This window comes from Ictalurus furcatus, chromosome 24 (assembly GCF_023375685.1).
Source record: "Ictalurus furcatus strain D&B chromosome 24, Billie_1.0, whole genome shotgun sequence".
NCBI lineage: Eukaryota > Metazoa > Chordata > Actinopteri > Siluriformes > Ictaluridae > Ictalurus > Ictalurus furcatus.
The window spans coordinates 18,739,324-18,762,402 of record NC_071278.1 but is presented as its reverse complement, the minus strand read 5'-3'; the positions used below and the strand labels follow the sequence as shown (position 1 = coordinate 18,762,402).

Sequence of the window (23,079 nt, the reverse complement as noted above, 5' to 3'; positions counted from 1 at the left end):
TAATCCATAATCCCTACTCCCCATACCCTATTCCCATTTCTCTACTCCCTATTATCTAATCCATAATCCCTACTCCCAGTACCTATTCCATAATCCCTATTCCCTACACACAGTAACAACAAACCGATTGTGCACTATATATATTAAATAGGATACAGTTTCTGAAATACCTCCTGAATTAAACAGAACATGCATCAGAAAAGGTACCTACAAAAATAACTGAAATTAAGAGTACCGGTGATACCGGTATGTCATCAGAACCATCTCCCTGAAATACTCGGTATTTTCTAGAAATCGCCTCCAGGTGTCGCTGGTTTAAAGGTAGTTTGCGCCACCTGCCACCAGTTTTGATGAACCAAACCTCAAAACTTCCATTTGGGAAGTACATATCTTTAAACAGCTATTTAAAATCATTTTTCACAGTTCGTATCCTATATCAGTGAACCCTATTCACGTGTTTGTGTGTTTCGACCTCGAAAAAAGAGTAAATGCTCGACAGGAGGCTGCTGATGGCGACGAACACATAATTTAATAGTGATGCGAACTCCGGCTCTGTTCAGTGAGTCAGATTATTTGGCTCAGCTCAACGATAAAAGTCGACTCTTTCGGCTCATAACCGGCTCACAACCGTTTTTCTTCTGAACCGGAAATAATTTGTGATATTTTGACCAGTTATTGTTTAACTTTGCTTAACTAAAGCTGGAATTGTTTCCTAAAATCTCATGCTACCTTCTAATGAACAAAATAACATGTACTGAATTTTATAACATCTATTTTAAATCAGTGTAAAAAAAAAAAAAATCAACAAGACACTGCATATGCAAACATCCCTGCATTGTTGTTGTGTCTACTGTTTCTGTGCTCGATTGAGAAGATTAATTGACATTTATTTTGATAACTGATCTCCTCCCCCTAGCACACAGACGGTAAAATCTGTTTCATTTGGGAGAACTTTGATTAAATGACACTGAAAGAGTTAAAGAAAAGAAAACAACAAACGGTTCATATATGTGACTCGGCTCTTAAAATTCACTTAAAAGAACCGATTCAAAGAGCGACACATCACTCCTATTTAATACACACCTACAGTCTTCTTGTGTGTTTCTGAGTTAGGAAGGCAGGATGGGATGCAACTCTAGCACACATACCACCGCACAGGACAGTACACATGGAAACTCAGACTGTAGTGGAGCCAGTACAAATGGTGAGTGTTTTATTTTAAGTTCTGAATGCACCATAATTTATTGTATTATTTTTGTGTGTAATTTTTTTGTGGTTACTTGTATGTACACATTGCACAATAGACTTTGTACAGGTCTGCATTACTTCTTTTGGATCACACACACACACACACACACCACAACACAACACAACAGTGTTACTCTTCATTATAAGCCATTTAATTGCTTTCTCATTTTTAGATTCCTAAAGTGTGTCTACTTGGAACCTTTTCTGAAAGACCAAACACTTTGTAGTAGAGTTTTACACAGGTTTCCCCCAGAGACACAACCAAAAAACCTTTTAATGGTTCTAGATTATCACTTTTCTTTAAAAGGAAAAAAAAAAAAAAAAGGTAGGTGTTTTAAAATTCTCTGTTGACCAGAACTGACGTAGATCCACCAATGAACCCCTGAGAAAAACCCATAAGCCATCACAAAACCCTTAATAACCCTTGAAGAACCCTTAAAAATGTATATTTAAATTGAATTGCACCTGACTTGCACATCATATCACTTCATTTTGGATTAAAATTCTCTTCCAGCTGAATAGCAGGAATATCTTCTCAGGACCTCCATATTTGTGCTTTCAAAGGCTCTTTGCTTGTTATCTGGCTATAAGAGTCAAAATTTCTACATCCATTGAAGTAAAACATGGCTTCAGGATGGTATTTCTGTTGTACAATATCAACTATTGTAGATATAAGAGGAAAGTAGGTGAGGTGCCATGTTACCGCATCGTCAGGTTTTCATCTGTACTGCCTAAATGTGCCTAAAAATCTGTAAAGATCTAGAAAGTTTTTTCTGACCCGGTTGATGGGGGAAAAAAAAAGAAAAGGGAAAAAAAAATTGGAGTGCTTATAATGTACAGTCTGAAATAAATTAAAAAGACTTTTTTTTAGACCGCATCATCCTGAGATCTTTCTTGACAGTTCTTCACACCTGACCTAAGACATGTTCTTCGTTCAGGTGCGTCAGATACCTTTTTTGGACTGAAATGCCAATCAATCAGCACTGTGTCTATTATTTAGCTAGAAGTTAATGTATCAGCAGGAACCTGCAATGTCCTCTAATCATTAACAAAAAGACCTCCAACACAGTATGCTATAGTAACCATCAACACATTGTTATATGTGTTATGAATGAGGAAACTATTAGTGGTATTAAAATACCTCTTGCTACACTGTGTATATATATAAAATTATCCATTTCCTTATATTGTGCAAAGGATATGCCAAATTGTGAAGATATAGGGGGTTACAATTTTTTACAACTTCACTGGAAAGAGAGTAGAGTCACAGTTCATAATTTCACCTCCTGTTGCTGAAGTTTCCTGCTTCATGCTTTACCAATTCTCCGACTTCCTGTTTTTGTTTAACTTTAGCCACCTCTCTGTGTTTCTAAGTCTAAAGCATTCATACTTTGTTTCTAAATTTAAGTCTGAATTGAGAGGGTTTATACTTTTTCCAGAGTATACTGTACATGAAAATGAAGTCTAGTACTCTTGCTCTTAATTTAGACCTTCAGCATACTTCACTTTTTTCCCCCCAAAAGATTATGCCCCGATACCAATCCAGTCAATTACACTTCTGTGCTTTTTCATTTTATTTATTGAGTACATTTAAACGAACCCCCCCACCAAAAACAACAACAAACAAAACAAAAAACCCCAGAACAATTTGTTTGGATACCACAATCATCTTTTTTTGCACCAGCTGCAGTGGAAGTCTGTTTTTGCTCTTTTAAATTCTTGAACACATGTAAAGATGGACACTTTTTTAAAATGTTCACTCAACTGTCATTTTGACTAGCTACTTAAGTAACAGTGGATTTATTTCTCCACCATTACCTCAGTAAATGTCATAAACCTTGAAAAAAACCTCCTATATAAATAACCTGAACTCGTTGGGGCACAGAGGCTTAGTGGTTAGCACGTTTGCCTCGCATCTTCATGGTTGGGGGTTTGAATTCCGCCTCTGCCATGTGTGCACTGAGCTTACGTTTTCTTCCCTTGCTTCTAGGGTTTCCTCCGGGTACTCCGGGTTTCCTCTCCAATCCAAATTGTCCTCTCCAATCCAAATTGCCAACCCATCACAACCCTGTGATGGGGTGGCACCCTGTCCAAGGTGTCCCCTGCCTTATGCACCCTGTCCAAGGTGTCCCCTGCCTTATGCACCCTGTCCAAGGTGTCCCCTGCCTTATGCACCCTGTCCAAGGTGTCCCCTGCCTTATGCACCCTGTCCAAGGTGTCCCCTGCCTTATGCACCCTGTCCAAGGTGTCCCCTGCCTTATGCACCCTGTCCAAGGTGTCCCCTGCCTTATGCACCCTGTCCAAGGTGTCCCCTGCCTTATGCACCCTGTCCAAGGTGTCCCCTGCCCGAGTTCCTTGGTATAGTCTCCAGGCTCCTCCGTGACCCTGTGTAGGATAAGCGGTATGGAAAATGAATGGATGTATATCTTGAATTAATGTTTTCTAATCTCAATATTTAAAGGAACAGCCGAAGAAAAGGCAGAGAATGATCTGGATATTGAGTGTGGTGCAGAAGCAGCTGCTGAGAGCTCTGAGGCTCTAGCCACTGAGTCCGAGACCAACACGCTGCACACTGCTGCAGAACCAACGCCAGCTGAAGACCAAGGTGCATAACACACAGTCCTCTGCTCATGCAAATACATCTGCCAGTTAAACATCTCCACATGTAAAACAAGTCACACTTATCATTTAGTGGCCTTGCAAGAGAAACATCTACTTATTAAAAAAAATTGGATGCTTGAATACATAAATGCCAAATAAGTTATTTTAATGTAGTATTTTCAGTATAACTTGTATAGATGACAAAATGCATGTCTACATGAATGATCTACTGGTTTACATACGCCTGTGTACACAACCATGGCACTCTGAGAATGCAAATGTGCGCTTTGGACATGTGAACAAACCAGGACGCACAACAAGATGTGATAAAAAAGATCAACTTTAATAGCTATTAAACACTGAATAACTTTATTGTATCATGCATCCAAGTGCCAAAGTTGGCGTCTCCCTTCTACTTTATAATTTATGTACAGAACATATTATCATAAGAAGCAAAAGCCATCAAAAACACAAGGCAACAAAGATGTTTTGTCAGTTAGTGTATGACATTTGGCAAAGTTTTAACAGATATAATGAGAGGAAAGGATGAATATTATAATCTGAAGGAATCCAAAAGAACATCCAGAGATTACAGAAGAGGTTGGAGGCATGTAAGATATTAGATAATATTTAGATAAGTCTCAGGAAATGAGATTTCAGTACAAATGAAAACAAATGGAATACATTTTAAACGTATACTAATCTTGTTTTTTAAAATTATGAATAGCTTAACACAACTGAAACCTAACACACTAAATATCTTTTGCCAAATTTTTAAATTAAATTTCTTTATTTTTCATTTTATCTTAAGGGTATGCAAAATTTTGCATGCAGTTGTATATAATGACTTAAGTAGGCAAATAAACTGAAATGTCCTGTTTTAAGATTGTCTTATATTATCTTTTGACCTGTTCGAGCAAAACATTTTGTTCTCAAACTGCAGTGTTTTAGGTTTCACGTCACTGAAATTAGTAAAGCTGTGATGTGGGTCTAAAAGCTGTGCCGGCATGCTTTTGACTTTTGATCCAATTTCCCAAAATATAGCTAATAATCATTCTAACATGCTGTAGGCAGTGAACTGTGCATCCAGTTTATCTTTAGGATATAATGCTTTTAGGTGTAATACACCATTATTATATTATAGAAGGATTCTTGTCACATTTCTTCAGTTCAGTTACAGTGGGTTAGTGGCATTTTATTGAAGAGCATAAACCAGTAAAAACATGTCATTTTAAAAAGATCATCCTTCAGAAGCTGGAGCTTTAGCAGCAGACCAGTCTGAGCAAACTGGACCAGATGAAGCACCGGGTCAGTGAGATTTCTGAAGGCAAATCAAATGCATTATTTCTGATCTTGTTTCCATTGCTAACTAGTGCTGTCTTTCTCATTCAGGCCCTAGCGAGGAACTCGGAGGCTCACAGACAGCATAGCTTTATTATGGGAGAACCTGGAAAATGTCACATTTACTACAAACAGGCAAACTAACTTATTTTCAAATGTAATCTAATTGTAGCTGTATGTATTGAACTTGTACTTCCAGCCAAAATGTCAAGAGAATAGAGATTTGTTTGTAAATCTACCTACACCTTTATATGTAAGGAATAAAATACTTCAAGTCCGTTATCACCTGTTCTAGCTGTTGTAAACGGTTGTTCCCTCACCAGATTATTTTATTTTATTTATTTATTTATTTATTTTTTACCCCCTCCTCAGTCTTGAAGTTAATAAGACAAAAAAAAATGCAGCATGTCATGCCTAGAAACCTCTGTCCTAAAGACTTTCCCCGTTGCGGAAAACTGTTACAAAGTGCCGCGACCGCTTGCCGAGACCGGAGACTCCTTACATAAATGTTTAATAAACTTCCCCTTACAAAAAGCTTTGTAAACAATGTAGCTTGTATATGTTTGTGTATCTTAAACCTGTTTTTGGTTCATTTTTTTATTATAAGCATTTGCCACATAAGTCCCTGTTAATGAGCTGTTACAATATACAATGTTTTCAACATAATCACAATATAAATCTTTTCCAGTGGACTACAAACCATCTCATACTACGGTCAATATATTTCTCAATTATATCCATCAGCTTAAGGCTATGTAATTTAGTTCCCGAATAATAGGGTTGAGAATAGCCCAATTTTGGATACACAATCTGGCAACCCTGGTGGCCATGTAAATCCCACGAAACTGAACATGTTCTGTGTGCATTCACTTACTGTGCAATTATCTGTTTCATAATAGGGTTTTACAATTTATTCAAGTGTACTATTAGTACTGTAGTGTGAGAAGCAATGAGAAATACAGATCACTGTTGACTTACAAGAAATGATCATTTAGCAAGACAGTAATAGTGTATTGTAAAGCAAATTTAGTTAGAACTATAAACCAGCATTATGGAACAGATTCAGTCGATGGCGTGATGAAAAGCCAAATCATGGTAAGTACAAATAGGAAAAACAAAATCCTACAATTTTACAAGTGCACAATGAAAAATAAAGTCAATGGAATATTGCAAAATCACTGTGTATAAACTAGAAAGGCACGTTAGGATGATGGCTGGTGGTGATCTGGCTCCAGTCATATTCTAGTGTTACAATTTGTGTGTTTTTGCGGCGGTTAGTCAGGATGCGTCTGTTATGGGTCCCAACACAGCGACTGCCTCGATCTCAACAAGGCCACCCTTTAGAGAGAACAATACATATAAAATTAAAATAAGAATAATTGAGGCTGTGCAAAACATTTCAAACAGCTTAAACTGTTAGAAATTAAGGTACTCTACAGGAACACTTCTGTATTCAGTTAGAAGCGATGCAAAATTTACCATTAGAAATTACAGTAGTGTTCTTTAAGGTCCTGTTATGTGCCTTATGATGTTATTTCTCTACGTTAGTGTTCCTCAAACTCAAGATGCAAAAGACATCTTTTTGGCTGCAATCCTAGTGCCACGTTTGTCTGGTAAATCCCCGGTTCAGTAAAAATGATAAATGTGAAGACTATAAAATGAACTGAACAGTCACATTTCATTACAATGCAAACGATCTTGTCTTGAGACAGGATCCATGGCTGACAGTTCCTTTGGTCTAAAACTCGACCTTGTTTCATGTTAATGAAAACAGGGACTTGTGTATTAAACAAGCATTCAGGTATGTATGGCCAAGGATTTAAAGAAAAACAGCACCGTAAATTATAGATCCACTATCGTCATAGACCAGTGTACTTACTCGGGGCAGGGCAGCAACTTGATAAGCAGCTCTAGCTGGGAAGTTGCTGCTGAAGACTATTGAAGGAAAATGAGATGAATGTGTATATAATTAATAATTTAATAACTGAATCAATCTATGGCTGTAGGTAAAGTGATGGTACAAGCTCACAGTGGTAAAACAGCGCCACCATGTGTGCCTGTGAGAAAGCCACACAAACTTTCTGTAGCTTCCGGTCGTGTACTTACATTGCTTATAAACATCATTGACGTTGCTGAAGTCGTTTATGTCTGCCAAGAGCACAGTTGTCTTAACAACTGCCAAAAAAGAGAGTAACATTATGCATGCTTTATGAATAATAGTAAATCAAACACAAGACAACTCTATTTGTTTCCATAGGGTGGTCTTTTTTAGATAAAATGATTAATATGATAAAGTGCAAAATGAAGAAGTCCACATTACAATTCTAACATCACACGCTTAACAAAAATATTTTATATATTTATAATTTAATATACATTATACTGAAATATATATATACACACACACACACACACATACATGCACACACATATGAACATTTTCATTCATATTTATCTTTACAATACAGTTAATACCATAACTTTGTTATAAAAAAAGTTTAGAAAATATTAATAAAAACATATCTCTCTGGCATATTTGCTAGAGTATGCATTTCTATTTTATGTCGTTGACCCATATCAGTGACCTACCATTTTCATATCCGCATCCAGCTGCTTTCAGAATCTCTCCCATGTTAATAAGGGCCTTTGAATTAAGAACAAAGCATGTAAATATACAACAAAAAATTATATATAAATGAATGTGTGTATACACATACACACATATATATATATACATATATATATATATATATATATATACACACACACACACACACACACACACACACACACATACATACATACACACACAAACACAATAAACTGTTTCAGAAACTAAAACAACATCGAAGATAAAACAAAGGCAACCTGAGTAAACACACAATACCCTTTTTAAATGATAATGTTATTTATCGAAGCAAAAAAGTTATCCAATACCAACTGGGCCTGTGTGAAAATATATTTTACAGTAGTGAACCTTCCCAGAAGTGGCCGACCTTCCAAAATTCCTCCAAGAGCACAGCAATTACTCATCCAGGAAGTCACTAAAAGAGCCAAGGACAACATCAAAGTACCTACAGGCCTCCCTTGCATCAAAAAAGGTCACTGTTCCTGACTCCACTATCAGAAAGACACTGGGCAAAAATGCCATCCATGGAAGAGATCCAAAGCATAGGAGTAAGTGAAAGGCTGATCTCCAGTTATTGGACGCGTTAGGTTGCAGTTATTGCTGCTAAGGGTGGCACAACCAGATTTTAAGTTTAAGCTGGCAATTAGATTTTCACATGGGTGATGGATGTTGGATAACTTTTTTTGCTTCAAAAAAAAAACTAAACAAACAAAACTGTATTGTGTGTTTACTCAGGTTGCCTTTGTTTTATGTTGTATTTCGTTGAAGATCTAAAACTATTTAGTATGAGATATACGCAAAAACAGAAGAAATGAGCATGGGGTAAATACTTTTTCACAGCATTGTACACATGTGTGTACACAAACATACATATAAACGTGTGTGTATGCAAATATATATAAATATACATATATTAATCTTGTTTAATATTTAACAGTGTCTTAGAAATATTAAATATCCGTTGCTTTTCTCTCCGTCTCACCTGTTTGGCCTGGGCCTGCACACCTCCTGCAACTAACTGACCTGTTGCTGTGTCCATTCCCAGCTGCCCAGAGATGTACATAGTGCGATCCACCACCACGGCCTGGCTGAATTAATAAGCATGATTCGTTTACTTATTAATCAGAGATATGCCAAGGGTTTTACACATGAAACAATGTGACAGTAGCAACTTCCAAGATTAGCCGTTGTCATTTCTCACCTCCTGCTGTAGTCAGGCTGAATGTACTGCTTGTCCCTATACTGCATTTATTTCTGCTACTGCACATCATCTTAAATATTCAGATTCAGTTCATCATAATCCAATTGACAAACGTAAAACTATAGCAAGGTGGTAAGTAGAAAAAAAAAAATAGAACAAATCCTAAAAGTCACATTAAACCTGATGACCGCCCTTACTGTCTATTGGCTGAGACGGTGCCTCCCCCAAATGACAAAGTCCCATGACAGTGTCCAGAATAAAACCTAATTACACATTCCATCATTTAAAAACCTTAACTGATCTCAGACAGCTTTCAGGGAGGAAGTTAATATGTGTTGCAAGAAATAGGACTAATGGTGGTGTTATGAATCCTGTTGTGAAATTTTAACACAAGAATAAGAAGTTTCCTTGCATTTTCAGAGACATGTGCATCTAAAAAAAAAAAATTAATCTCACCAATATGCCATGAATGTGTCACCTACCTGTATATGCCCTGCCTAATTGGGGCTTTAGGTGTATATGGTATATGTCTTCTAACTGAATCCATCTTTTCAGGAAAGAAAAGGAAAGTTGCAGTGCTGTATATCTATATTCTCTAAAGACCCGCCCCTGAACAAACACCTTACTGATCATTAACTAGTACTGATCATGTCGGACAGGTATACATGCACTGTAACACGAGGGACATCTGATTAAGTGCTCTAATCAACAGACCTGATCTTTAACAATGCAACCGGTACCAATACTGTACTGTTTCTGACCTGTAAGGTCCGATCGCAGCCGGAGCAGCAGCAGTGTTGATAATCCTCCGAATGAATGCGGACATTTCGTTCGACAGGTCGCAATTTCTCCAACGAACAACTTTCAGTGGAGTATGACAGAAGGAGTCGCGTTGGACTCACAGTGCGCATGCGCAGCATTTCAGTAGTACGCACGCGTGAGTGCTGCGCATGCGCAGTAAAAATTCGAGCGACGATATAACAGAAAAAGGAAGGATGATCGAAATGTAGTGTATAAACGAATGAAAACACAAATATGTGACATTCATAATAACGTCATACATTTGAACAGTCTTTAATGTTGAGTGCTTTCTTGTTATTTGAATATCCTTCTTGTTATTGTTATTTATTTACAAATGTTTATTAGAGAAACAAATTGTATTCTGACTTACCCATCAAACTTAGAATGTTCACAGTGTACTCAATCACCTGACATTAAGCATTTGGTGCCCTTGAAAAAGTTTATAGTGTTTTAATTCTTCTTACATAAAAGTGCATGTTAAATTAAACACAAATCCTTCCGAGCAGTGTAGGCACAGTGGTGTGCAAAAGTATTTGCCCCATCCTGATTTCTTCTGTTTTTGTGTATATTTCATACTCAGTTGTTTCAGAAATTAAAACAAAATCTAAGATGAAAGAAAGGCAACCTGAGTAAACGCATGATACAATTTTAAAATGATGATGTTATTTATTGTAGCAAAACAAAAAGTTATCGAATACCAACTGGGCCTGTGTGAAAATGTATTTGCCCCCATAGTTACTAATTCTCCAAATCTGTGAAGCTGCATTCATAGTGGGTTTCGGCTGGATTAGACACAGCCAGGCCTGGTTGGTGGCACAACCAGATTTTAAGTTTAAGGGAGCGATTAGTTTTTGACATGAGTGTTTTTGTTTAATTAAAAAAGTATATGGTGTGTTTACTCAGGTTGCCTTTGTTTTATATTGTATTTCATTTGAAGATCTGAAACTATTTAGTATGAGATATACGCAAAAAAGAAATCAGGGCAAATACTTTTTCACACCACTGTATATTAATTTTACTCCTTGGACAGAGCTATGTGGCAAAATGTACGCCTTAAAAATTGTTTTAGGGCATCCATCCATCCATCCATCCATCCATTTTCCATACTGATTTGTTCCATATCGATTTTCCATCCTGCACAGGATTGCAGGGAGCCTGGAGCCTATCCCAGGGGGCTCGGGGCATGAAGTGGGGGACGTGGGGGGAATTCAGATCCCCAACCCCGAGGACAAGCATAACCACTAAGATACCATGCCCCCCCTTTAGAACAGTTAGTGAAAATAAAAATTTTAATCCATGGTCACACTTGCTTATATGAAATATTACATTAATAGCTATTTTAGTGAAAAAAATATTAAAAAGATAAAGATTGTTTGGTTGTAACAATTTAATTGTTATTGGGCTCCTAGGCCTTTGAAATATTTTATTTAAAAAGCAACATTAATGAACAAAAGTATGGTAATTTTGTGTAATAGCCATGGTTTATAATGTTTCCTTTGAGTCAGTGGATATGCTATAGGTATTTAAAAAAATTTAACAACCCAATAATCACAATTTTACAGCTTTTCTGAGACTGCAAAAACTGAACTGACCGTATGCATGACATCAGCACTTTATTACACAGCAGCATCTTCTGGTTTGCACCACTCAGGGTTTTGTTTATAATACGCTGTGAGACGAAATTAGAAAGGGACTCAAAAGGGAACCTGCCCTCTTCTGGGCGCCACCAGATAATGGGACTATAAAATCAGTTTAATCAGTATAAGAGTGAAGTCAGACAGTTCCAAGTGTGCTGAAAGAATGTTCAATATGAGCATAGTGTCAGTAAGAGTCCTGGGAGGAGCACGGGACAGTCGTTTACAGCAGCAGTTCTTAGATACAAGTCTACAGAATCCAGGTGAGATTATCCACTGAAGGTGGGGTGAGACTTGGGCATGAACAGGTTCATCCTAAACATAAACAGGTTCATCCTGTTCATGTCGTTCTTGTTCTGTTTATGTTCTATGTATTTAGTACATTTTGTAATATTGTTTTCTGTACTTCACTGTATTTATTTTAGTGCTCTGTTCTCCCCCCCCTTGTATTGTCTTCAGTGTTCATGGATGCAAGCGATTTCATCCCACTGTAAATGTGTGTATGACGGGACAACAAAAAATATAGACTTAAAAGGTACTAAAGAGTTATACATTAAAAACACTGTTGGATGAATCAATTTAGTCAAAGATAAAACAATTTAAAGTGGCAAGAAAGTGATGTTTATTAAAGACTTCACCCTCAGGGGAGAGAGTGACACATTTCTATCGCAAGAAAACCTTTCTTTAACGTGAGATGAAAATTAGAAAACATCACTGTATTTTGAACCATTCAGAGCTGTGATGTACAGTATGTGAGAAAAATTCAAACTACATTAGGTTTAAGAAAGGTTTTCCTGCAACAGCAGCTATAAATGGATATAAAAATGTACAATAAATTAGAATAGCGTGGAATTTTATAATACATGTCAGAAATTATGAAATTAATATAACTGCTCAAAGACAAAAGTAAGGCATTTTAAGCACAATCAAACTCATCTCATAAGCAAGTACATGTAAAACCAATTCACCAAACAAGCTAAAGGTCACATCATTTTAAGACAATATTAGCAAAATGTCCACAGTAGGCCTCAGTGGGAAACTGGTAATGATTATAAAGGTCCATGTACTACATCACATAGCTGTACTACATCAATGTCTTGTATGTAACAGGTTCCTCCTTTACGACAACATTGTTACAGCCATTTTTTCAGATTATGTTTGTGGTATTGCTTAAGTACCAGTCACAGACAGACCAAATAATAATGCTGGTCCCATAGACACAAAGGTTAGCCATCAGAAATGTCATTAATTCAATCAAGAGAAAGTACTGTTCATCAACCCCTGAGATAAAGTGACAGACCGAGGGTGTGTGATTTGCACTTCTTTACAGGAGTGTTTACTGAGCATAGGATTAAAAATAGTAAAAGATCAACGTGAAAAGAAGAATTTCAAAGACGAGAAAAATGACATTCAATATAGGAATCAAACGTGAAAGGTATATACTCCATGCATATTTACAGAGATAGGGTGGTGTCCATAAGCAAAAGCTTAATAACCGGAAGGAGTACAATTATAATAACTGCTTCACTATATCCAATCAGTACTGCAAAGAGGATATTTCAAGCTTCAATTAAATCCACAGTCTATTAAAACCTGGTCCCACAGCAGTAGAAACTTCACTTAGACCAAATCCAGACGAAGTAAGGGAAGCCCATTTGCGACTACAAGTTTGGGCCGACCAATGAAAGTTCCACTAGTTTGATTGTCTTTGGTTTACGTTAATCGTTTTTAAAAAGTCCAACTGTTTCTTGTGTGTTCATTCATCCAAATAGTCTCATGATTACAGAGGCAGAGGTGCCAGTATCTACGATTTAGACCAGGCGTTCCCAAACTTTTTGGCCAAACAATCCCAAATGGACATTCTAGACGTGAACATTTTATAATGTTAATAACAGAAGTATGTGTAATGTATGTGACTAAAAAAAACAAAGGAATATTCCTTGCACTGATTTACCGGTCAGTTCTGTTGTCATAGGAAAATAATCCACGCTGGGGTAGTGAGATGGTTTCTACTGTGTGCGTGTGTGTGCAGAAGCAGTAGTAACCTGAGCAGCATTATTATTCATTCACACACCCGGTGTGTATAACATGCACATCCAAAAGGTTTAAAAGCAACATTCACTAGATGGTAAATCGGAGCCAAAACTCCCATGTCCGTCCGATTTTATTCGCAGCGATCAACTCTCTTTTGAAAACTTTCTGCTGTCGTCACGATCGTTGTCACGAGCTGCATCTCAAATCGTAAACTCTGACCCATTTACTAATCTAGAAAACTCCTGAACACTGGTATGTAAAACAGAGCTTTCAGTCGGTTTGACAGTGATGTGAGAGGTGTTTAAAATTCGAACGCTTACCGCAACAGGAAAACTGATTACTCAGTAATAGTGTAGAACAGTACACAACTATGTGATTGGAGACATGATGCTAGTTTGTTTCATGGAGGCAGATGGATGGGGAAATTTGGCCATTTTTATTGCTACGCTAGGGCAGCATGTCGAAAAAAAAAGACTCAGATAACACGTCCTTGTTAATTTAAATGTGGCTTGTCTGAACGTCACTCCTAGTAAATTTTCAAAATATTCGCACACAAATATTCTCAAATATAAATTGAGATTTCTAATATTAATTTGTAAAATAAATAAATCAAATAAAAAGAGGAGATTTCTATTGTGACCCCACTTTGTAAAATCAAGCGATCCCCATGTGGGGTCACAACACCTAGTTTGGGAACGCCTGGTTTAGACAGAACACATAACAGTTTCTTAGCTTTTTCATATAAAACAGTGGTCAGACCAAATGTGAATAAAATTCACCCAGCAGAAAAGCCAATATATATTGAAGGGAAAGGACTTGTGAGATGTGACGTGTAAAAAGACACACATTTGTTTCTGGAGGACATTACTTTCTCTTTGCACCAGCATTATCTAGGTGAACTCTGACCTGTGAATTCACAACCCTTGCACTTAGAAACAGAAAACAAGTCAGAGACATTGTCTCTTTTGTTGTTTTAAAAACACTGGAGCAGCTGTTTGTTTTTAACGAGCTGTTCCACTTGCTGTTTTCTTACTGTTGCTTGTCTCACTTCTGAAATTAAAAAAATAATTCATGTTAGGAATGTTGAGGCACCTCTGCAGAGGTCTCAATCACGTTTCAAACCTAATCGAACACGCCTGCTCCAGATAACAATCTATTAGTTATTCTGTACCAGGTTGGGTCTGCTGTTTGGTTTAATCTACTGCAGTGCAATGTAGTTTACGATGAACATAATGACTCGTTTCTGCTAAATCAGTGCACTATATAGTGAACAAGGTGTGATTTCAGACATAAGGTTGATGATCATGACTCCAGCCATGTTGAGAAACAGTGTGGTATCGCACGGCGTCATGGCTAAAGAAATATGTGAGGAAAGTGGACGTTAACACCTCCTGTCCTCTAATCCCTTCAATCAGATTTGAATATGTGTACAGATTTGTAGATCAATTACTGTAGATCTGCGTGTGCTAAACCCTTCAATACCTTACACAGAAATTTTAACCCACTGGTGGCTGTGAATGTTTCATCGCATCAACTGACTGTCTTGATCTGCTGCCATTTCTTCCCCTTTACACTTAAACAGGGCTGTGCTTGTGTTATTGTACACAGTGCAACCTTTTAAAAAGAAGGCTCAGGCCTCAGATGAATATCCTAGAAATAAAGTAAAACAGCATTCTAATACTTAGCCAGATGCTCCTGTGGCTAATCAGCAGCTGAGGGCGGACAATAAGAGGCTCAGCATCAGGAGTGAAACTGAATATAAGACTGTAAGAGGGGGAAATAATCTGGCCTGCCAGGTCTTTTTTTATTATCATAATTTTTTTTTAAATTTACTCGCTTTCTTTCTGGGGTCAGTCTTAGAAGTTTTGCTGCCGGCGCTTCTTGGCATCCATGGCATCGAGAATGGGCTGCCTCTTAGCCGTGTAGCGCTGCCGCAGCTCCTCGATCTCTCGCTCCATCATGGGGTCCAGAGCACTGAGGCGCATCTGCAGCTCCTCAAAGTCGAGGTTTTTCAGCTGCACAAAATACACAAATACACCCAGTGAGCGTGCAGAAAAACCTCCAATATAATAGCAAATCAAAATGGCAAACGATCACTAGCGAAGAGCACGAGTAATCATCGAGTATTGTGCCAATATTTTACAAACAGTGAAAATTCTGAGTGCAAATTTAAATTATATACAAAACAAGTACTATAGACTCCCCATGCTAAACACGATGATATTTATTGTGCATGTAGTACACATGTGAGTTCTGCAACTCTATCACATTAGGTTTTATGTAGTAAACACACGTATAGTGAATAGCACGGCATTTGGGACATGGCCTAAATGTTCTGGAGGGGCTTATAAATAAAAGATAATAAAACAATTATTAAATTAAGAATTTAACATGGATCCCAGGTTAATATCTGAATGCATCTGAATACTACTCTATGCATACAACTACATCTAGATAAACATTATTCTTCTGTTATTAAATTGCAGGTAAAATAATAATCACATGTATCAGATTTGTTATTTTAATCAATTACTTTTTTAAATTTTATTTACAATTATATACAGGTGCATCTGAAAAAATGTGAATATCATGGAAAAGTTAATTTCTTCCATAATTTAACTGAAAAAGTGGAACTTTCATATATATATACTAGAGTCATTACACAAAGTGAAATATTTCAAGCCTTTTTTTGTTTTAATCTCGATGATTGCGGCTTACGGCTCATGGAAATCAAAAATCCAGTATCTCAAAATATTAGAATAAAGAATTTCGAGAGTAAAATTTACGTCAACTTACAAAATCAAAGTCTCCATCTTGTGGGACTTTCCAGTTGTCTGGGAAAGCAGTCTTGGGCATATGGTAAGGGTCCTGCTGGTTGTGATTGTAACTCTCCTGTGCTTTGTTTGAATCCTGCTTGTCAAAGTAATCCATGAACGATGGACGCTGGGCTTGCGGCACTGTTGGGTTTCCTATATACGGAATGAAAACAAAACGAGGCGCGTTTGATAATGAATGAAATGAATAGCAAACCAGGCTGCAAATCTTTCATGACAGTTTAACACCCACTCCTCATCGAGCCCACGTCTTCATCCTCGTCTTCCTCGTCGCTGTTGATGACCATGGTGCCCAGGTCTGACTCCAGCATGGTGCTGCCGTGCTCAATCATGGTCTGAGCGCCATCGCTCATAGTGCCTGTCGCTCTCATGGTGCCAGCACTTTCTGAGCCAGACTTCACCATGGTGTGCGAGTCCACCTCCACCTCCTCCTCCTGTAACACACATAGACAAACGACATAGACCTGAACATCCACAGCATGGGCTATATAATACAGGGTAGAAACAATCAAACAATCAAAGCAAAGTAGAAAAATAGAAAGGACAATATTAAACACTAAGCTTACCGAGTTGTCATCCTCCTCTTCCAGCTCACGCTGCTGCTCCTGTTGTCTCTTTACCTTCATCTCCATCGCTTCTGTGATCAGGTCCCTCAGAATGGTCACCGGTTTAGCGCTCGTTATAAAGGGATGCTATAAAACAACACAGAATGAAAAGAGCTTCAAAATAAGATTCCAAGACTTTCAATACATTAAAAAAAAACAAAAAAAACAAAACTAAATTTCATCTCATGGAATGGGAATCTCACAGGAAAAGGATTGTGGGATTTCAGTCTTGCATTTGCTCCGAGATAAAAAGGCGCATTTCATCCTAAGAGCATTTATATGATGCATTGACCTGAAGGTGGTGATTTGACAACTGGTTGTTGAATTGAACTGATTATAATATAATTTAAAGTAAGTACTCATAAAAAAAAAATAAAAAAAATCTAGAATTTTAGCTAATCAGTGCTAAAAGCTGTTTTTGAACCCAAAGGTTCAATTTCTGGTACACCTTGGCCAGATCCATGGTTCTCTTAGAGTTTAAAGTTACAGCTCGCTTCAAGTTTAGATGTTTATATGAAGTGTGAAAGCAAACTGTTCCCAGAGCAGGCCACAGAAGAACGTGATTGGGTGAGCTTATCACATTACTTCCTGTTTCATTTGACAGTGACTGTGGAAAAAGGCGTAGTGCTCTGTAGAGGAAACAGAAGACCTTTTTTGAGATTTGACTGACAGGCTTTACCTTAACTGTTGATTTGTGTCAAATAAAAGTGATTAATCTAATGTATTTCATCTCTTAAAAGGAAAAAAAAAGACTTAGTGCACAGCAGAAGGAAACTGTGTGAATGATCGATGGTTCGGAAAAAAAAATCGCAATGATGACACCCACCCCCAAGCAAGGCCCGAGTCGAGCATTTGGTCAAGAATAAAAACCCTCAATGTATAATTATTATCTCAACTCCCCTACTGTGTAAACTGTTCCACAAGTCACGTTCGGGTATTTATCGTTCTGAATCATTATGCAATTAATTGAGAATCATGATCAAATTGTTGTGAGGGCAGAGATCCACTTAATAGATTTATCAATGAATAGTTTCCCATTTTTCAAAATGATAATGATATTCCTTATGACACTACAGATGAAATATTTGTCTAATTTAAGCGCTTCTGAACAAAAAGGAAATAGCCAAGTAATAGTCTCAGACTTAGATATGTGTAGATAACAAGTCATAAGAATTTGTACCATGGCAGCATTTAGGAGGTCACATTTCAATTTCCATGTGAGAAGTGAAACCATTTTGGTCCATTTCCACAAACTTTTAGAAATCCAGAAACACGGTTTGAAATAATTTAAGAAAAACAAAAAAGAAACTAGTAGTGCGTGCCTGAAATTATGCATTGTGCTCTGTTTATGACGGCACAAACACCTGTGACTGACAGTATGCACTTCACCCACCTGTAACAGCTGAGTAGCTGTGGCTCTCTGCTCTGGGTTCTTCACTAAACATTTCTTTACAAAATCTGTGAACTCGTCACTCCACAGCTCGGGTTTCCGGAACGTTGGTGGTGGATTCGTTGGAATCATAAAAATTGCCTAATCAACAAAAGGACAAGGAACAAAAACAGTTACTAACAGCGTGTCATTACTATTAGACCAAAAAGATCAAAATCTGTATATTTCACTCACTCTCATTGGATGAATGTCTGCATAAGGAGGTTTGCCCTCTGCCATTTCTATAGACGTGATGCCCAGCGACCAGATATCTGCCACACAGTTATATCCAATCTCCTGAATCACCTCTGGAGCCATCCAGAACGGTGTGCCAATCACAGTATTCCTCTTAGCCATCGTGTCCTTTAGCAGACAAGTGAACACATCTGTGATAAATCACTGCTCACATCCCAACAACTGTACTAAAGCCAATTTAATCCATAAACCTGAAGCGATTTATATTAAAAAAATAAAATAAATAAACCTTACAGTAAGCTGTCCAGCCACGCCAAAGTCTGCCAGTTTAGCATGTCCCTCAGTATTAAGAAGAATATTCCCAGCTTTGATGTCTCTATGGATCTTTCTCATGAAGTGCAGATACTCAAGACCTTTCAATGTGGATTTAAGGATGGTAGCAATCTCGTCTTCCGTGAGCTGTCGACAAAACGTGAGAAAACAGCATCAGTATCCTTGGCACTAAAACAAAACTCTTCCCAAAGGACACCATTTAATCTACTTACTGTTTTGTTACGTAACCGGATGATATCAGATACAGAGCCGGCGCCGCAGTACTCCATCACGATCCACAGGTCTGTGTTTTTAAAATAACTGCCGTAGTATTTCACCACGTAGGGACTAGAAAGAGAGACGACCAACATGCTGAATATTATTCATGACCCTCCTCAAGTGAATGACATTAGAACAGGAGTTCCTCAACCTTTTATTTATTAACGTGGACCAGACTGGTGTCTATAACATTTCTGACAACCTGCAGTGTGGAAAGCCATGGAAAGGAGGCAGGGTCAGCAACATTGGGTGGATTTGTGAGCCTTTTTTCTGTCAATCATTTGGATTTCATATCCAGTGGAACGGGGCTGTGTGTGTGTGTGTGGGGTTTGATTTTGCCGTCACTTCACCATTGACATCTTAAGGGTACTTACAAATTTGCTGGGTGTTTTTTCTCTCTGTCAAAAGCACACACTTTGTATGCTGTATTATGGGAAGTGGCTGCAAGGCAGGAGGAATGTGGCTGCTTTTTAAAACACTGGCGTCAATTTTTTTTTTTTTGCTCACAGTGGAGTTTCCAACAATGACAGACTGATATCAAGTGCTTTTTTCAAACTCACGACTCCTCCGTTTGCAAACCGGGGGGCAAACCAGAAAAACAAACACGGAGGAAGAACTGCCAGTGAGAAAATATGAGAATATCTATTAAAAAGTTATTTCACTGCCAGTATTCCAAAGAAATACAACTGAAAATAACAACTTGGCTATTTTTGGAACATAACCGGTATACGATGCCCAAACATGACTCGATAGTCCACAATCTATCAATAATACACTGAACATGGTTGATTATGATACACTATATGACCAAATGTTTGTGGACACCTGACCATAACATCAATATGTGATTTTGAAACATCCCACTGTAATAACTGGGATGGCAGTGGGGATTTGTGCTCATTCAGCCATGAGCATTAGTGAGGTCAGGCACTGATGTTGGGTGATGAGGTCTGGGATGCAGTCGGCGTTATAGTTCTAAGGTGTTCAGTGGGGTTGAGGTCAGGGCTCTGTGCAATGCTCTATAGCAAATACAACTGGCATACAGCTTGTGTTTGTTCTCTAGGAGTCTTGTTCCCTGAACGTGGTATGTCACTGATGAATTTAAGAAGCGGTCTTTGCCTTCTAATACCCCCACTGCTATATTGATGTCACCCAGTACTGATTTGCGGAACCTCTGCTACAGAGTAACTCAATTATACAAGAAATTGTCACCAAGATAACATATTATACTTTTACCTGTCACATTGCTGCATAATGGAGATCTCCTTGATGATCTCCTGCAGGTCTGACTCCACTGGAACCTGCTTAATGGCCACCACTTGGCCTGATTCTTTATGGATTGCTTTGAATACACTTCCATAGGACCTGAATACACAGTTTCATCGGGTGTAATCAGAATACATTAGAGCCACCTATGTAATCTCTAAAAACTGAATAAAATTTTCATATTACCCTTCACCAAGTTTTTCAAGGACATCGAAGACTTCCTCTGGTTGCTTGGTTAAACTGTCTTCACTGAGCTTCTTCAATTTACTGTTGGGGACACGTGAGGCGTTAAACATGACATTTCATACAAGAGCACCTAAGCAGGAAGGTATCTGATAATAAGTATGGCAAAAAAAATCATATCAGTATATATCATTCAAATATTGTTATTTTTAGCTTTTACAAAAGAATAGTTTTCAGGTATTCAATGAGGAAAAGTATTTAATGGTTGGTACAAAATAGTTAAACTGAGTAACAGTAGGTATGTTTACATGCAACCCCAATCAATCTGACTGAGCTCAATCTGAATGAAATTAACCATCGATTGAAAGGGGTGGTGTAGATCTAAAATAATCCGGTAAATAGGAAAAAATGAGCCATTTGTTTGGAATAATGTAATGCACATGCAAATGAATATATGAATAAACCTGCAATGTTTAGGGTACTTACAAACTGTACTTCAGAATCTGGAATCAGATTTAATTCATTCAGATTGCCGAAAATGGGTGCATATAAACATACCCAATGAGGCGACTAAAACTCTGATAATACCCACAATACTTAAGGCAAGACACTATGCCGAAACAACAATTTTGGTCACGTTGAACATTTTTCAGAGCTATAACACATCTTCTCTTAAACTGTATTAATAAAATGAGAAAACGTGATAATTTCACCGTTTTCGTCCACTTCAAATGTGAATTTCACAACTTCGAAGACGGTTTTAAATTCCGCCTACGTCACAATACGTCATATATCCATGAAAAGTTTGTTTCCTGATGTCAGTTTATGTGCCATTACGATAAACGCCAATCTGGGTCATTATGATACATATGTATATAATAATGACATTTATATCTATATCAAGTTGTGTCATCATGATATACATAATCAATGTGTCATTAGAATGTACATATAAATGTATGTCATTATGATATACATATCAATTTGTGCCGTTATAATAAACATCAATTTATGTCATTATGATATAGATATAAATGTGTTATACACATCCATTTGTATTATTATGATATACGTCAGTTTCCTTTATAAACTTTATACACCACTCCGACTAGAGTGGAAACACTTTAAACCACACTGTATGGTTTGTTTATTTACTTATTTGTTTATTTATTCAGAACCAAATCTCTGTTCATAGACCTACGCTCATGACATTTTACATTTAACAGTGCATGGTGTTTTGTCGATTTAACAATAAAGAAATAATTTTCCAACAGACTTTTCTCTTGTGTGTCTTTACAGTGAAGTAAACATTTGAATTCTAATCATATCAAAAGACTAAATGTTTGGTTTTATTAAGCATTCAGACTCATGCCTATTTAATTAGACGAAGCCTCATCTTCACAAGTAAAATGTACATTTTTGTTCTAAATACAAAACATATTTACATTTTTTTTTAAATCAGCAACCATCTGATGAAGACTGATTATGGAGTCTACTTCCTAATCACCTGAAGTGCTACTTTAAAGTGTATCGTGATTAAATAAATTTAACAGAGATGTCACGTCACCGTGCTCTACTGAATTACTGTAAACACTCACTGACTAGCTAGCACCAGTGTTAGCATGCTAAACCAAAGATAGTTTACCAATAAACTGACTAGCTAATATTATGCTTTTATCTCAACTAAATTGTTAGCTCGCTTGATGATTATTTCCCTAAAGACTTTAGCTAACTAAAAGGTTAAACATTACTATTATTATTATTATTATTTGGACCTCCGTTAGCATGATTGCTAACAGTAGTGTATTGAACCCTGTGATGTCCAGCTGCTGTGGCGCGGCCTGCACACAGTCATAGCAGTTAGCATGCTAAGTGATAACAGCTCTTACTTTTTAGGCACCGGCTGCTCCATCGCGCTGGGGTAAAAAAAAAAAAAGACTAAATAAATAACCTCTATTGTTCCTCAACAAATACTAAATCTAAAAACCTAGCGAAAATATTCTGAAATCATGACTTGTTTCTTCTTTCTAATACTTCCGTTCGCATTTCACCGCCTTTCCTTACAGCCGTGTTAACGACGCTTCGGTCACCATTAGAGACTACAATATAAAGGTCCCTAAGGAACATGAAAACCATTTACTTCTAAATAGGCGTAAATATTAAATGACATTTTATATTTTAGAGCTAAAATGAATAACTAGACTTTCCCATATATTGATTCTGTTAAACAGTTTAACATTTAATAAAGCAACATAAAAGAAAACACTGCTATTTGCTATATACGCTCTTAGTGTGGTTTGCTGTTGCTAATAGTGTTTATCGCTCACTTTGTAATTCAATACATTATTAAAAAATCTATCTATCTATCTATCTATCTATCTATCTATTTATCTATCTGTCTGTCTGTCTGTATATGTTTGTGTGTATGTATACACACACACACACACACACATATATATATATATATACATACATACATATGTATAC

At 37.2% G+C, this 23,079-nt stretch overlaps 3 protein-coding genes across 6 annotated transcripts; 1 reads left to right on the top strand and 2 right to left on the bottom strand.

The window, feature by feature from the left end:
- Window positions 1-569: 569 nt before the first annotated feature.
- si:dkey-284p5.3 (uncharacterized protein LOC557830 homolog) lies at window positions 570-5,812 on the top strand. 2 transcript variants are annotated; one of them, XM_053613319.1, is made up of 4 exons: window positions 570-1,204; window positions 3,710-3,853; window positions 5,089-5,157; window positions 5,242-5,812. In XM_053613319.1, the coding sequence occupies exons 1-4, from the start codon at window positions 1,123-1,125 to the stop codon at window positions 5,277-5,279; spliced, it is 333 nt and encodes a 110-aa protein (XP_053469294.1). In that variant the 5' UTR covers window positions 570-1,122; the 3' UTR covers window positions 5,280-5,812. The 2 variants fall into 2 exon arrangements, with proteins under 2 accessions (XP_053469294.1, XP_053469296.1); XM_053613321.1 differs by lacking the exon at window positions 5,089-5,157.
- Window positions 5,813-6,086: 274 nt separating this feature from the next.
- On the bottom strand, window positions 6,087-9,923 carry rida (reactive intermediate imine deaminase A homolog). Of its 2 annotated transcripts, none has more exons than XM_053613318.1 (6): window positions 9,782-9,923; window positions 8,802-8,907; window positions 7,780-7,834; window positions 7,297-7,365; window positions 7,070-7,125; window positions 6,087-6,528 (listed from the first exon to the last, which is right to left on the bottom strand). In XM_053613318.1, exons 1-6 carry the CDS (start codon window positions 9,844-9,846, stop codon window positions 6,469-6,471), a joined length of 411 nt encoding a protein of 136 aa, XP_053469293.1. In that variant the 5' UTR covers window positions 9,847-9,923; the 3' UTR covers window positions 6,087-6,468. The 2 variants fall into 2 exon arrangements, with proteins under 2 accessions (XP_053469293.1, XP_053469292.1); XM_053613317.1 differs by lacking the exon at window positions 9,782-9,923 and adding an exon at window positions 9,503-9,635.
- Window positions 9,924-11,321: 1,398 nt separating this feature from the next.
- On the bottom strand, window positions 11,322-22,672 carry stk3 (serine/threonine kinase 3 (STE20 homolog, yeast)). 2 transcript variants are annotated; one of them, XM_053612910.1, is made up of 12 exons: window positions 22,482-22,672; window positions 20,596-20,676; window positions 20,380-20,508; window positions 19,098-19,212; window positions 18,847-19,011; window positions 18,553-18,720; window positions 18,322-18,459; window positions 16,890-17,015; window positions 16,556-16,757; window positions 16,286-16,458; window positions 15,327-15,504; window positions 11,325-14,539 (listed from the first exon to the last, which is right to left on the bottom strand). In XM_053612910.1, the coding sequence occupies exons 1-11, from the start codon at window positions 22,502-22,504 to the stop codon at window positions 15,346-15,348; spliced, it is 1,479 nt and encodes a 492-aa protein (XP_053468885.1). In that variant the 5' UTR covers window positions 22,505-22,672; the 3' UTR covers window positions 11,325-14,539; window positions 15,327-15,345. The 2 variants fall into 2 exon arrangements, with proteins under 2 accessions (XP_053468884.1, XP_053468885.1); XM_053612909.1 differs by having other exon boundaries at window positions 11,322-15,504.
- Between the last annotated feature and the right edge of the window lie 407 nt (window positions 22,673-23,079).